Here is a 16824-nt window from a genome sequence, read left to right on the forward strand (position 1 = left end):
AGAGAGGAGAGGCAGAGAGAGGCGGGGGGGGGGGGGAGGGAGGGAGAGAGAGAGAGGTCTTCCATCCTTTGGTTCACTCCCCAATTGGTCTCAACGGCCGCAGCTGCGCCAGTCCAAAGCCAGGAGCTAGGAGCTTCTTCCGGGTCTCCCAGGTGGGTGCAGGGGCCCAAGGACTTGGGCCGTCTTCTACTGCTTTCTCAGGCGACAGCAGAGAGCTGGATTGGAAGTGGAGCAGCCGGGTCTCGAACCAGCACCCATACAGGATGGCAGCACTTCAGGCCAGGGTGTTAACCCGCTGTGCCACAGTGCCGGCCTCCTGTGCTCATTTCAAGCTGCTGGCCATACTCATCAGAAGATTGTAAAATCCATTTGGTGAGTCAATCAGAACTTTTGCAAAATGGAATAAAATGGAATGGAATGGAATAAGAAAATTGAACAGAACAGAATGAAATAGAAAATATCAGAATGTGATGCTATCAGAAGAATAATGTCTGAAATTTTTGTTTCTGTCATGTGTACATGTATGTGTGCACATGCGCATCTCCCTATGTATATGCTGAGTCACAGTTAACAAATTGTGTTTCTGATGACTCAGGCATTAATGTTTGAAAGCCAGTGGTAAGATAGAGCCAAGATCCAAAAACTTAAATGATTTTATCAAACCACATGACTTATTTTCTAAGTCAACTGGCGTAGTGGCACAGCAGATTAAACTACTGTTTCAGATACCGCCATCCCATATCAGAGTAATATAAGTCCCAGTTCATTCTGTTTCTGATCCAGTGCCCTGTTAATGCATCTAGAAAGATAGCTCAAGTGATTAGACCCCTGCCACTCACATAGAGGACCAGTATGGGGTTCCTGGCTCCTGGTTCAGCCTGGCTCAGAGCTGGCTGTTGTAGCCATTTGGGATGTGAACCAACAGATAGACAATCTCCTTCTCCCTCTCCCTCTCCCTCTCCCTTTCCCTCTCCCACTCCCACTCCTTCTCCCTTTCCCTCTCTCTCTCTCCCCCCCACTGTCTCTGTCACTGTCTTATAAATAAATAAATAAATCTTTTATTTAAAAACAGATATTTTGATAGTAAAAGAAGATGCTGTTATGATAAATATATCCAGACAATAGCATAACTGGGTGCTGTTTTGGCTGACCAGGTTATATGCTACTTCTACTCCAAGGCTATCTCTAGCTTCCAATCCTTATATTTTTAATTCTGATCAAATAAGAAGCTATTTATCTCATACCTCTGAATTGTGGGTTTCTCCTTAATAGCTGTAATCTAGCATAGTAGCCAAAAACGTCTGCCTCTGGATCACTGGGTTTGAGCTCTGGTTCTGCCATTTACTAGCCAAATGACCTTGGACTTTTCTGTGATCTCATCTATCAAACTGGAGTAAATACATCTTCACCATGAGTTTTTGTCAGTCTTAAAATTAATTAATACATGGAAACTATATTGAATTATTATGTAAGGCGATATTGTTTTTGTGGTAGTTTCTAAGGAAGCCATAGATAAAAGTTCCAGAAGGTAATTAATTCTTCTGGGTATGGTCTCTGTCACATGACCAAATAACCTGTCCTATATAAATCCACAGTATCCCTAGTGCTTAGCATCACCTGCCTGCCACAGAGAGCAGCTCAGTGAAGGTTTGCTGAATCATTAAATAGCAATATCTTTCTTTGCATTACAATATTGCATCCCTTTTGATCAATCACATTGTTTCGAAAGGCAGCTTGTCAGTGTCCAAGATGAATCTATTTCCTAAACCCCTCCCCAAAGAAAAATACTTAAATTCTGCTGGAGGATCATATATATATATATATATATATATATATATACACATATATTTTTTTTACTAGAGACAGGGAAGGTGGTTGTTCTTGTTTTGGGGTGCATTATAGGAAAACGGTGTTTCCAACCTTCTTTAAATGTGCCAAAGACACCAAGTCTAAAAGCCTTGCACACATGCTGCTGTCTGCCTAGAATATTCATCCCTATACAGATGATCTACAACTTCCAATGATTTAACTTTAGATTTTTCAACTTGGTGATTGTGTGAAAGTAATACACATTCAGTCGAAACTGTACTTGGAATTTTGAATTTGGATCTTTTCTCAAGCTGGCAATATGTGATACGATACTCTCACAAAGCTGGGCAGCAGCAGTGAGCCACAGCCCCTAGTCAGCTATGCAATCATTGAGTATAAGCAACCAGTACTCTACAGCATACTGTGTTGCTATGATGTTCAGAAGATTAGGTATATTAAATGCATTTTCTGCTTACACTATTTTCAACTTACAATGAGTTTATCAGCATGTAACCCCATCATAATTCCAGGAGCATCTGTACAGTAGTCCTCCCTTATCCACAGTTTTGCTTTCTGCTATCTCAGTTACCATGGTCAGCCATGGTCTGAAAAGATTAAATAGAAAATTCCAGAAATAAACTTTTTGTAAGTTTTAAATTACATGCTGCTTTTAGCAATATGATAAATCGTGTGCTATACTACTCCATCCTTCCTGATATGTGAATCATCACTTTGTCCAGTGTACCCAGATTGTATATACTACCCTCCCATTAATCACTTAATAACCATCTCAGTCATCAGATGGGCTGTCATAGTATCACAGTGCTTATGTTCAATTCACTCTTATTTTACTTAATAGCCACCGAATGCAAGATTAGTGATACAAAGTAGACAGTAGGGTATAAAACATGGAAGAACAGATCCACTATAGTACTGTGTGGCAATGCTATAGGGTATATAGGAAAAAAACATAGTAGATATAGAATTCATTACTATCTGCAGTTTCAGGCATCCACTTGAGGTCTTGGAACTTATCACTTGCAGATAAGTGGGGACTACTGGACTTCACCAAGTAAACCCTTTCTCCATAAAGACACTTTCCTTTGCCTCCCCAGTCCAACATAAATGCCCTTGTTAACTCTTTCATAATACCCTATGATTTTCCTATAATATTTATCACAATTTGTGTGTATGTATGTGTGTGTATGTTATTTGTTTTTATTTTTTATTTGTTCCTCCCATAGAATATAAGCTCCACTGGGAAGAGTGTTATCATGTTCTTTCTTGTCCATCTAACCCATATCCCATGTCCCACATACTGCCTGACAACAGAAGGTGCCCATTAAAATATTGCATATTTGTTGAATGACTGAACAAATAAAAGGAATAAGGGTAGAAATGCAGGGTGACCTCTTACCCTTGCCTCTAAGAGTATAATGTGATGAAGAGCCTTTTCAGGGAGAAGAGAACATACCCAGGCTCATAAAGACACTTGCCAATGTATCCGTGAGCCAGAATATAATTCTGCATTTGATGGCATATAGGTTATCCAGGTTGGCTGTTGTGCAGCTAGGCCTGAAAAAAGCAGCCAGAAAACAATCTTATAATGTTAGATTGCAGTATATAGAAAGTTTTGACAATAGGGTTGCCTAGCTCCTTTTTTATTTTTTCCTGTGTCTCTCCATCCAACCTCCTCACCTTTAACACTATTTTAACCTTTTATTTTTTAAAATATTTGTTTTATTTATTTAAAAGGCAGAATTGCACACACATACACACATGCACAGAGAGAGAGAATCTTCCATCTGCGGGTTCACTCCCCAAATGGCTGCCTTAGCCAAGGCTGGACCAGACTGAAGCCAGAAGCCAGGAGCTTCCTCTGGGTCTCCCATGTGGGTCCAGGGGCCCAAACACTCAGGCCATCCTCTTCTTCCTTCACAGAAAAAAATAACAAGGAGCTGGATTGGAACTGGAGCAGCCAGGACTCGAACCCACGCCTGTATGAGATTTCAGTGTCACAAGTAGTGGCGTTTACCTACTATGCCACAACACTGGTCCCTAACATTTATTTTTGCAAGCAGGCTACAGAACCTAAGTAAAGTATTGCCAAATTAAATCAGTGATTCAGTGAAGGTATAATATATCATAACTGGATAGAATTTATTTTAGGACCACAGAGAAGGTTTAACATTAGGAAATATGTTGCTATAATTCAATCTCTTAATAGATTAAAGGAAAAAAAACTATGTGAATACCTCCATAAGTACTGAAAAGGCACTTAATAGAAATTCATTACCTGATGCTGGCATTCTTAGTAAAGCTAGGAATAATAGATAAAGCATTTAGACCATTGGGCAATATGTCAGATTGAAAAGTTTCTATGATCACCTTATCCTACAATAAATCACTGGAGAATAGGAAAAGGCAGAACTCTGAGAACAGGCAGTGTTTTCAATAGATAGCAGTTTATCTCCATAGTCTTGGTCAATTGTTGCCATGGCCTTAATTGGGTGCTTAGGTCATTTTGTTTTCTATTGTTGTTTTTGTTTTTGCATCTGTTTAGTGTCTTAGAAGAATGGAAAATATTATTGTTCTATTTAATGATTTCTTTTGGAGAAGCAAGTTCTCATCTTGCTGTTAGTTACCTTTTAAATGTCATGAAATTATTTTTAAATGTTCCTTGAGTTCATAAAGGTAACATATAAATTTTCTCATACTGACTATTCAACTACTTTTAATTATATATTGCCTTTATAATAAATGCAACTGGTATGAGTTCTGAAACCTTAGCTGGAAGCTGTTGAAAATCATCTGCTTAATCTTGTCATATTTTTCACATCAACTTCATTGCATGACATCTTTACCTTGGCTACTTAATGCCAATCTCCTCTCTCAACCCTTGTGGAAAAATGTTACAGTCACTAAACCTGATGTCAGGGACACTGTGCCCCTCAGCCTTCTTTCAGTCCTCGTGCCATACGGATGCTGCTGCTCTGATAAGTAGAATGGGCATTCTGAGTTCTTTTTCCTATGTCAAATGGATTTGAGGAAGCAAGCTGCAGATTCTCACTCAATCTTCTTTATAAGCCAGTGCAATATTTGCAAGCCGACGAAAAGTAAAGTCAAAGGTTCAATTCAGTGTCCAAAGGACAGAACCCTCTGCAAAAGTAACAAGCTTGTCTTGACAGTCCATGACTCTTGGTTAAGGAGCAGTCCATTAATATCTCCTTGTGGAGATGAGGGAGAGAACATGGGAAGACAGAAATCTAGAGGGAATTAGGGGCATCTCAATGGGGGTGGTCACATGGTTCAGGGTGAACATTCTTCCACATTAATAACTCTCTCTCAACTACTTCATACTATATGCAGATCAGCCTGAGACCACTAGGCAAGCCCCTGCAAAGTGTAGTCTAGGACCCCATGCCTACCTATCCCTGCTAATTGCCAATCTAATCTGCCTGATATAGTGTCTCTGAAGTATGGATAAATTATTTTTTTCATTCTTGTTAATGCTTTTCCTGCTAGTTCCCACTCCAAAGTGCCGGAGGCTAAGTCCATGCCCTACACTGTGCTGTGTTGATGATCACATATGATAGGCAACAGGCATATAGGAAGTGGTAGTTCTTCACTCTACTTATTTAGTTTATGATCAGTTGTCACATCATTGACAGGGTTGGTGTCAAGACTCAGTATTTTCAGGCCAGTCCCAGGATAGCCCTTTGCTCCCCATATTAAATTGTATGAAAAAAAAGTAGGCATTTAGTGCGTTATAGTCTGCTCCCACGAGAAGTCTGGGATTGGTCCCAACTGTTGGCTAGAGGGCAGCTCAATTCTGTGAGGTAAAACTTGTACTTCTCAGAGGCCGATTGCAAGTCTCGGGATTTTTTAAAGCGGGCTGCAGTCAGAAGAAACCTTATTGTGAACAGGGAGCCACATGCAAAAATACCCCAACACACAGCTACTGTCATTAAAGACAGCTGGAATTTAGGGCAAGTCTTAAGTATAAATTATAACTTTATTAACTCATAGAGCCTTCTCAGGAGAAAATAAATCTAATAAAAATTAGAGGAAACTTATTAAGAGGCTACCTTGTTGCTATTTGCTGTGACTGGGAGGAAAAAGTAATATAATTGTGGGGTTTGCAGCCAATGCACTTTTTTGTTGTGGACTGGAGAGCAATTCTGAGAGCAGATAGGAGGAGGTAAAAAGAGGATGCATGTCTCATTACCATTGTATTGAGAATCTTTAATTGATGCTTTATGTAAGCATTTCCTGCTGCAGAGTTGGGAGGATCTTTAACTGTTACAGAGAGGGAAAAAGCAGGCTCCAAACCGCCATCAGAGGTCACCAGGGCACAGTACTTGTTTGCAAAACTGCATAATCACCTTCCGGAGAGAAGGGATTCTAGGGGAGCTCACCAGGCGTACAATGTACAGAAGGCAGATCTAGTAATTCCAGGCGTGCTGTGGGGAAGGAGATGATGGCTTTAAGGGAACTTGTAATTATTGTTGCTGTGATTATTTATTAATCAAGACTTTTAAATGTTGGCAAGAGAAGCAGGAACTGTGTTATTATGCTTACCAACCTGGCCCCTAGTGTACTAACCACCTGATTTTTCCAACATGAGATACAGTGTTCTATTTGGCTTTTGTGTTTGATCCTCAACTTGAACTTATCAAATGCAATCTAGAATGTCAGTGCTAAAGGAGGATTCAAAGAATTATCTAGGACAGGGTCTTTGATCTGAGGTTTTTATTTGGACTTCACGAGGTTGGTGAACCCTACTTAGAACTGTACATAAAAGTTTGTGCACACATGTATTTTTCTAGGAATAATATCCTCGAACTTTCATCTGATTCATAATAAAGCTTTCTCTGACTCAGAAGTTTCTAAGAACCAGCAATTCCACTCACCTTCTTCCCATTTTGCTGCTGATGAGGGACTCCCAAGGATGATGATGATGATGATGATAACTTGCCCAAACCCATACAGCTAGTTAATGGTAGATCCAAGATTTGATATCATTTATGACTCTGGGTCTAAAACCAGTGCTTTCACTGCACTAGAGTTGTTTTATCAAATAAAGGGGCTGTGATGAGCTGTCAGGGAGATTGTAGATGCCATTGATTGATGCCATGAATGCAGCCTGTACTGGATTACCTTTGAGATCCCTTTCACCTCTGGCATTCTATTTCTACCCACTTTAATAGACAATGGTATTGGTACAGATGATCCCCAAATAATTTTAATTTAAAAATTGTTTCCATTTTATGATTAGGCTTCCCTATTCCCATTCATCTCCTTTGACAATAAGCCCTTTTTGAGACTAATATTAAAATGACTGCATGCCATGAGTCTTCACCAGCTGACAGCTGGTAGAAGGATACCCCCCATCAGGATCAACTGCATATGTTGCAGGGAACAGTGAAATGAAAATGAAACTATAGAGCCTCTTGTTTTAAAAAATATTAAGAGTTTCAAGACAGTGACAGCAAAGCATTAGCCCAAGTAGGGAACCCTACTAAGTATGGGCCACCTCCATGAAGATGACCTTGATCCCTATTATAAGTTTTTTGGCAGTTGAGGACAAAGATAAGCCAGTCTACAACTTCAAATTGGCCATATCTGCATATCTAACCCACAAAGGTAGAGAATTGCATATTGATAATCATAAAGTCAAAAAGACTTTCAGTCTTATCTGTGCATTCTCTCTCTCTCTCTCTCTCTCTCTCTGTGTGTGTGTGTGTGTGTTTTCCTCTCTCTCACATACACACACATAAGTTTGGATAAAATTATTATTGTTTCCCTTTACCTAATGCCCCAAACCAAAACTAGTTTGCTTAAATCTTTCATTTTTGGACCTGTTTTGCTGGCATTTAAGTATCTGTTTTCATTAACAGTTTTCCTATGCAAATGACAAAGGACTGAGCTCTCCAGGGGCTGTTAAAGAGTCAGGTAAAGGCAGGTACTTGAAAGCAATGACAGATTACAGACCAACTGGGGGCTATTTTAAGCTGCCAGAAAGGGTGAAAGCAGCTTCAGGATATGCAGTGTTATGAACCAGTGCAATCAGACTTCAAATATTATAAGGATAGAAAATATTTTGAAATCAAGAATCAAATATTTGGGGTTCCAACAGGTAAGCAGGTTTGCCAACTGAGAAAATGGCCAAGACTTGGTATACTTAAGATATGCATATTTCAGTAGAGCAGAGACACCCAAGCTACCACATTCTGCACTTTCCATTTCTGCAGCATACCAGGGTTCCAAGTTTAATGCACAACATCTGTGCTTCATAGGAGTTGAAGCCAAATGTTAGTTGATGTCCCATTGGTTAGCTATATGCAGAAACCCAAACCTAATGTGCACAAAGTAGAATTTACCCTTGCAGCGGTCTAAGCAAACTCAGTCTTTTCAGCAAACTAAAGGCCAGTTAGCACAGGCAAAAATATTAACTGAGCAAATCGATTTTGATTCCTTTCATGTGTAGTCATTTGTTGTATAAAGTGACCCAGTACTCCAAAGCCAGCTTCCTGAGTGTATTTTGTAGGTAAGAGATGAGCCTTGCCTGCATTTCTCCTGCAAAGATAGAGAAATTATATTGTCATAGCTGGATCCAGCAGGGAGTTTCTCTCTTCAGTTTTACAGCACACTCAACAACAAAAAGCCCAAAATAAATATTAATGTCCATAAACATATGAGGTTTAAAAATGTTTGTAGGAAATAGAATTAAGAGAGAAATGTTCAAAATATAAACTTGTATTTCTCAACATAAGCTCTATCAAGTTCACAACACTTTTGTAAGCAAGATACCAGCCATTAAGTTCATCCTAAGGAACCTGGACTCCTGGGGATTTAGCCATTCCAATGCAGTCTTATTTGCATTATGAACTGAAGGAAAGTGGGTGCTCTTGGGCTGGCACTGTGGCATAGTGGGTTAAGCTGCCACCAGCAGTGCCAGCATCCCATATGAGCCCTGGTTTGAGACCCAGCTGCTCCACTTCCGATCTAGCCCTCTGTTATGGCCTGAGAAAGCAGTAGAGGATGGCCCAAATCTTGGGCCCCTGCACCCATTGGGAGACCTGGATGAAGCTCCTGGTTCCTGGCTTCAGAGGGGCCTAGCTATAGCCGTTGCGGCCATTTGGGGAGTGAACCAGCAGATGGAAGACTTCTCTCTGTCTTTCTCTATACCTCTTCCTCTCTGTAACTCTGCCTTTTAAGTAAATTAATAAGTCTTTTTTTAAAAAAAAAGTGTGTGCTTTTTAAGGAAATTTTAAGATTAGAGGGGCCGGCGCCATGGCACAGCAGGTTAATGCCCTGAAGCACCGGCATTCCATATGGGCGCAGGTTTGAGTCCCTGCTGCTCCACTTCCAATCTAGCTCTCTGCTATGGCCTGGGAAAGCAGTAGAAGATGGCCCAAGTGCTTGGGCCCCTACACCCATGTGGGAGACCCAGGGGAGGCTCCTGGCTCCTGGCTTCGGATTGGCACAGCTCGGGCTGTTGTGGCCATCTGGGGAGTGGGCCAGTGGATGGAAGACCTCTCTCTCTCTCTCTGCCTCTCCTTCTCTCTCTGTAACTCTGTCTTTCAAATAAATAAATCTTTTAAAAAATAAAGATTAAAAAACAAAAAGAAGTCAGACGGCACCAAATGAGGACTTAGGTGGATGCCTAATGATTCACCATGAAAACTCTTATAAAACTGCCCTTGTCTGATGAAAAGAATGAGCCTAGGTACTGTCATAGTGAAGAAAAACCCTCTGGTGAAGATTTTCCAGGCATTTTTATGCTAGAGCTTTAGCTAATTTTTCAAGATGCTCTCCTAAGAGCAGATGTTATCATTCTCTGGCCCTCTAGAAATTCAACAAACAAAATGCCTTGAGCAGCCCAAAAAAAAACACTGCTGCCTTGACCTTTGCTCTTGACTGATTCATATTTGCTTTGACCGGACCACTTCCACCTCTTGATTGTGTTTTGTCTTCAGGATCCTACTAATAAAGCCATGTCTCATCTCCAGTTATAATGCTTCAAAGAAATGTTTCAGGATCTTGATCTGAAGCATTATTTAAAATTTCCATTGAAAGCTCTGCTCTTTTCTGCACCTGATCTGGGTGTAACAGTTTGGATCCAGATCACTGAGTCAAAAGTTTGGCTCACTTTCATTATTTAGTCAGAATATTGTCTGCTGGACCAGTTGAGCTACCTATGCTGTTGGCTGTTGTTTCTGGTTTTAATCATCAGTCCTCTTCAATTAAGATATGAACAAGATGAATTATTTCCTATAAAACCGATGTAGATAATCTGCTGCTGTGGGCTTCATTTTAAGCCTTGTCTACCCCTTCTTGTGGTATCCATTTGTAAACTGATTATTTCTCTGGGACATTGTTCCCATAAACTTGCCATAAAGCATCCATGATTTTCACCATTTTTCCACCTAAACTTCAACTGTAAATTTGATGGGTTTTTTTTTGTCTTGCTTCAGTTGTGTCAGGATTCATGTTGCTCTGATAGAGGCTCTTTCCAAAATTATGTCTTATCCTTCTTAGTTCCTCCAACCAGATCCTGTTCAGACATGCTATAATAAGTTAGGATGAATTTATTTTGGTACCAAAAATGTGAAATACATGCAGTTTTCTCCTGATACAAAAACTCCTAATGTAGTTCCCACCTAATTGAAGCACTCATTAATGAACTGCTTCATATATTTATACAATAAGCACTTAACTGATAACTTTTGGGTAACCAGTGGTAAGCTAGGTATAATTTTGTATTGTGCTCAGTGAAAGACATTGGCCATCTAATTTCAACCCAAATCAGAATTCAGTAGCAAATGTGATAGCCACAAAATTATCAACCACTGAAAACATGAATCAAATATTTACGGTTTTCTAATGTGCTGTTAACTTTTGTTTGCAGTGTCTGTGGGATATGAATATGAGACATGCCCGGATTTTATTCTCTGGGAGCAAAGGACAGTCATTTTGCAAGGTTTTGAGATGGATGCTTCTAATCTAGGAGGCTGGTCATTGAATAAGCATCACATTTTGAATCCTCAAAGTGGTAAGCTGCTTTCAAAAATCTGTATGAAGAGTGTTTTCCTAATGCTGTTAAATACACATTCATTGTAGAAAATTTGGAAAAGTACAAGAGAAAAATCACCTTAAAGAACACCATTTAGAGATGAACCCATCAGTATGTTTCCTTTGAAGCACAATAATTTGATTTTTGAATTAGCGTGAGTGTGGTAAGAATCAGAACACTCCTCTTTATTTCCTCCCTATTTTGGACCACTTTTCCTGCTGTCCCTTCTTCCTAGTTTATGATTTAAGTAGAAAAGAAATCAGGAGAAACAAGCACAGATGGACCCTGAGTCCATGCTTCGCCTAGACAAACTGATTTTCCTACACTGATGATAGTTTTTTCAGACAAATTCTTCCAGTTCCTTTTGCATCCTACTGGGAAACCAGTCATTGGTGTTTCCATCCCACATTCCTCTGAACATGTACTGTGGAATCACACTCCTTTCCATCTAAAAAGGCATTTTCTGAACAAGCTAAAGTAAGACATGTACTTTGGATTATTTTTCCAGAACTAGAGATGGGAATGTATCGGGACAGCTACATTTTTCCATCCAGTCAATCATGTACCCATCCTTCCTTTGTGAACAGCTAGCTTAGGCTGGGTTATCTTGTAACCTGTGATCTGAGTAAAGCTAAGAGATTCATTTTCTGATCGTTCCAATGATCTTACTTAATTTCATACCACAGTCAAATTAGCCCTGCCAACCAGTCACGCAGGCTGAAAAATGTTAATTGGCAAAGCTAACCAGATTTGCTTCAACCATACAATGAGATTCCCCACCAAAGTAACAGAGTGGGACCCTGAAGGTAGATGAGTCCATTATTATCTAACTCCACTATCCCTCCTTCCCCCTCCTTCAAAGAAAATCCCGAATTCCATTTCAAATTGTTTAGTTTTTAAGAGTAAAGATTCAGGCCCAGATATAAAATGTCAACTTTTTTTTTCTGTTGTCAAAAGGAGAGCCACAGTTTTAAAAGTACAAAAACGAAAGGGCAGATGCCACTTATTAAATTATTAGGTTTTTTGTTTTGATTTGAAAGAGTTTGACATTTTGAGCAGCGGTTTCTTTTCCACTCACTTTTATTGGCTCATATGGATTGTCTCTTTCAAATGCCTGTCATTGACATTAAACACAAAGTGGGAAATGACCTCAATCGAGCCAACCCCCAGCTGTGCGCTCCCAGTCCTGTATCCTCTTACCATTTACTTCACACAGACTTCAGAACAGAAGGGAGCCATTCAGAAAGTTGGCTTTGGGGGCTACCCAATTTCCAAATATATTTTCTCTACCCATAATTCACCAGTAATTAGTTTTGAGGTAATAAGAACCAAGTTGTTTCTGAGAATTTTTAACAGCTTTTTTGAAGTAAAATTTATACAGCATGAAATTCACCCAGTTGAAGGGTACACTTCAATGACTTTTAGTAAATTTGTACTTGTGCAACCATCACCTACAACCCAGTTTTAGGATATTTTTATCACCCCCAAAAGATCTTTGCTCACCTGCAGCCCCATTAAATCTACTTTCTGTCTCTACCTTTCTGAAAGTTTTATTCTGATTTTTTTTAAAAAGGCCCTACTGTCAGAACAGTTGTTTTAAAGGGAACATTTGTTCATTTTAGCATCTCAGTTGTAGTTGCATTGTGTTTCTAACCAAGAATTGGTCACACTTGCCAGGAAAGAGATCTAAAACCAGACTGACCTTGGACACGAACACCTCTCCTGGGACATTTTCGGAGTCTAAATTCCACCCACAAAGGCAGTTTCAGAAGCAGGAATGATAAGTGTGATGCGCAGCTTTGGGAACACCAATTTCGAAAGCAATGCTCTTTCCCCCTCAGGTCAGATGGTCTTTTCTGACTGATTAAGGCAAGAGCGACTTCTTGCCAAATTCCCCCACTCCTCTTCTCTCTGGAAACAGCCGAACTCTTAAGGCACCCAGCTTTTTTGATCTGAGACAGACAGCAGACTAGAAACAAGAATCTATCTCCCCTCAATTTCCTCTCACTGGTTAAAAAGACACCTATAATTAGATTGGATGTCAGCTGCCATTCTACGCTTAAGTTTTTCTTTGGCTTCACAATCATTATGCAGTGGGTAGTTTGCAGTAGGCAGTGTTTTCAGACCATTTGTCATTTCACTTGCAGCATTTATCTGACAATTAACCATTGCTTGTGGAGGACTGTTAATGCCTGATATGTATAGATGGTTCCTACTTTCTCTGAGATAAAAACACAGGAACTTGTGTTTTTCAACATCATTCCTTCAAAATATATCTTCTTAATGATAGAGTACATATTAATACTTTTTAAGAAAGCTTACCTCTTTAACATCATGAGTATACATATGAATCATTCATTACAAAGGTCTCTGTTTAGTATATCTTTATCAAACAAGTTTACTATTGTTTCCTGTCAGCAGAATGTTAAAAATTAGAAAGAACTATCCAAGGTACTAATTGGGTATTGTCGTATGTCTGAAATGGATAAAGAATTTCCTTTAACTTAGCCTCCAGGATAGGCCAGTAGTTTGTCGACAAATGATTTTACTGGGAGGAGAAGTAAATTTCCATTGATCACATTGGCATATCTCCCAGTTTGTTTTTATATCCTCTCAGTCAAGGAGGAAGAGAAATATGTATTGTGTCCCTTGTTGTACATAAGTCTGAAAAATGGTTTCTTCTTTGAAATCAGCATAAAGCACTACCCACTGGCTTCCAAGGGGAATTTTTATTTCAGACTTATTTATCAGCTTCAAAAGAAGTTCTGATCAGGTAGCAGGAGGGTATGAGTAGTGTGTTTCAAAATATGCTTACCTTATTGCAGAACAGACTTGGCTTTTTGGCAGAGAAAAGGAAAACTTAGGAGAGAAAATGTAGAGTAGGTCCTGTTCTGTGGGGTTTCATTGTTGATTGTAAACAAAACACCCAATCTTTAGCAGGGAGTAGGCCTTCATATAAATAATACGTGTCATCCTAGGATCATTTGATTCTATTTCCAAAATGAGCATGTGTGGCAGAATAAACTAGAATGGAGGCAACAGTAATTGATCAAGATTTCCAGGAACATAAACAAAATATTTTCAGAGCAACCTTTTGCAGAAGAATTGGTGTTAAATCATTGTTGCTAGATGGTATGGCTTGGTTCTATGTAATAGAAGGTTAAACAGATTCTTGAAACAACAAAAACACCCTTCAAAATGATCTATTTTTCCAGGGCAATACAAAAGGGGTTTGCCCATTTTTGTTTTGATTGCTTCAGCTTTAAACAGGAATGGTAATTTCAGTACACGGGCACTTTAGTACCTTGCATGAAAGCAAGACATCAATTGTTGAGATGTAATCAGAAAGTACATTGCCTTATGTTTTATTTCCTTTAATCATTCTTCTTCTTTGATGGAGTGCGGGGCTTTCTAATCGAAAAGGGGAGTTTTAGAATTGCAGGCTTAGAAGAATGGCTGAGAATAGCCATCTTTAGTTTTTAAATTGCCAGGAGCCTGGTAATAACATGTCATTTTGAGGGTAATTGTTAACTATATCATTATACTGATATAAAAAAATGGAGATCTACCTGTGAAAATAGATGTTAATAGCAAATCTGGTATTTCCAAGCCAATAATTGGAAGGATTCTTGAATGATATATCCTATGGTGCATTGCGGAAATACTGACATACTAAACAGTGGTTTCCTCATTTATTAAAGAACATATCATAGTCTCATTGGTAGGAAGGACATTCAGTTGACAATCATCAGGAGAATTATTTTCAATAATGTTGTGCAACTGTCATTCCAGTGTACATTCACTTCCTCCCAATTCACTTAAAGTGCAATATTGATCACACTGCAATTAATTGTTTTGGTGGGAAATGAAATTCAGCCTCATTAATCTTATTTAATTAACTATTCTAAATCTTAAGAAATTTCTTTACCACCTAATAAAGTTATTAATAAAATAGCAAGAAAGTGGTGATCCTCAAGATACCTCATAGTTCTCTAATAAAAGACCAATTTGTTGGGGTTTAAACTCACAGCTGCTCCTGCAAATCATGTGTTGAAAAAGTAGCCAGAAATTACCCTGGGAGTAAAAGTAACAATACTTATGTTTGAAACCCAGATACTATATTGTGGAAGGGGTTTCCGCTCCCAGGAAGATCCTCCCCCAACACCAAATCTAAATCAATGCCAATGTATGCATGTTTTACCCTCTTATTTATTTTTGCCAGGGACATTATTATTTCTGAATAAGCAATATTTTTCCTATTGTAGAACTGTGGGACCAAAAGTTGGAAGAAAACTGAGGAAGATGTTTCAGAAAATGTTTAGGGAAAGTAGCAGACATTCGGAGGAGATAGATGGCAGGGACCACGAGAGGAAAAAAAAATCAGACTGCACACTATAACTGCATTCATTTGTTGTCACTTACTTCAGTCTGACATGCCGACATGCTTTCTTACAACATAGATCTTTTACCTGCCCTGGCTCATTGTGGGCTAACTTGAGCTATTTAGCACAGCGGTACTTGTTCCCTGGGTTTTCTGCACAGGCTCTGCAGGTTTGCAAAATCATTGGGATTGGGACAAGGAAACTACAAGCGATTCAAAGCCTATTTTCAACATTTACTGAACACTTAAAATGGCTTGGCCGTAGAGATTGGCATTAGAATGCAGAAAGGAATAAGACAGAGGGTCTGCCTTCAAGGCACTCATTCATGTTCTAATGGGGAAGATAAAGAAGTGATGAAAATTTTATCATACAATGTGTTGTTTTAGCAAATTATGGGTACACAAAGGAGGGAGTAACTAACTCTGCCTAGATGAGCATTGGGGAAGATTTGAACCAAGCTTTGAATGGTGAGTAGAAAGTCTCCAAGCAGACAACATGAGGAGGGAATTCATGATTAAAAAAAAAGAATAGTATGTGCAATGGCAGAGAAGAGGGACCAGCATTGTGGCATAGCCTACAACAATGGCATCCCTTATGAGCACCCATTTGAGTCCCTGCTACTCTGCTTCTGATCCAGCTCCCTGCTAATATACCTGGAAAGGTAGCAGAAGATGGCCCAAGGGCTTGGGCCCCTGCTACTTACATTGGAGAACCAGATGGTGTTCCAGGATCCTGGCTTTGGCCTGGCCAAGACCTGCCCATTTGGAGAGTGAACCAGTGGATGGGAGTCTCTCTCTCTCTCTGCTGTTCAAATTAATTAATTAATTAATTAAAAATTTTTATAAGGAAGCAGAGAGGAATAGAAGTATATGAAAGTAGCTGTAAATACTTTGCTATGGCTGTAACTTAGGATACAAATGAGAATGTGATGAGAAGAGAAACTGAAGAAGTAGGCAAGGGCCAAATTCGGAAGGACTTTATATACTTTAACAGTAAGGAATGTGCCCCTTATCCTCTAGGGGATATGGAGCTATTGAAAGGTTCTCAGCCAGAGGTTGAAATAATTTCTATGGTAGGAGTGTAGATGATGGTTTGGAGACGGGTACACATGGAGACCAGGAGACTGAGAAGTTAAGAAAAACTGAACTAAACAATAAGAGCAGGCATTCTATAACAGAATGTCCACTCAGAGGAAGAAGAAAATGGTTGCACCACGTGAGGGGCTAGACTCAAGTGGAGTCAGTAATTAATTAGGTTTAGAAAATGAAGGAAAAAGAAGAGCCATGGTGATAGCCAGATTTATAACTTGGGTTATACTAATCATGAAATGAGTAGGGAACACATGAAAAACAGCAGGATTTTGATAGGGATGTGCAGAAAATAATAAGGTCCATTTTAATCTTTTGATTTTGAGACACCTGTGGAGCATTGATGTAACGACTTCTAGTAGGGCATTGCATGTCAAGTAAGAACTCGATGGGAGAAAGTTTTAGCATTAAAGATGAGAGTTAAAGCTATAGATAAAGTAAGATTACCCAAATAGAAGAGCTGCAA

The 16824-nt window shown here is 39.3% G+C and overlaps 1 protein-coding gene across 1 annotated transcript in view; it reads left to right on the forward strand.

Moving 5' to 3' along the window:
* The window catches only part of TENM1 (teneurin transmembrane protein 1), an 893298-nt gene that overhangs the window by 750039 nt on the left and 126435 nt on the right, over positions 1 to 16824 (forward strand). Inside the window, exon 21 of the mRNA XM_062183627.1 lies at positions 10724 to 10867. Within this exon, the coding sequence (XP_062039611.1) occupies positions 10724 to 10867 (144 nt within the window). The remainder of the gene's footprint in view (positions 1 to 10723; positions 10868 to 16824) is intronic.

The sequence above is a fragment of the Lepus europaeus genome, chromosome X (assembly GCF_033115175.1).
Source record: "Lepus europaeus isolate LE1 chromosome X, mLepTim1.pri, whole genome shotgun sequence".
In the NCBI taxonomy this organism is placed as follows: Eukaryota; Metazoa; Chordata; class Mammalia; order Lagomorpha; family Leporidae; genus Lepus; species Lepus europaeus.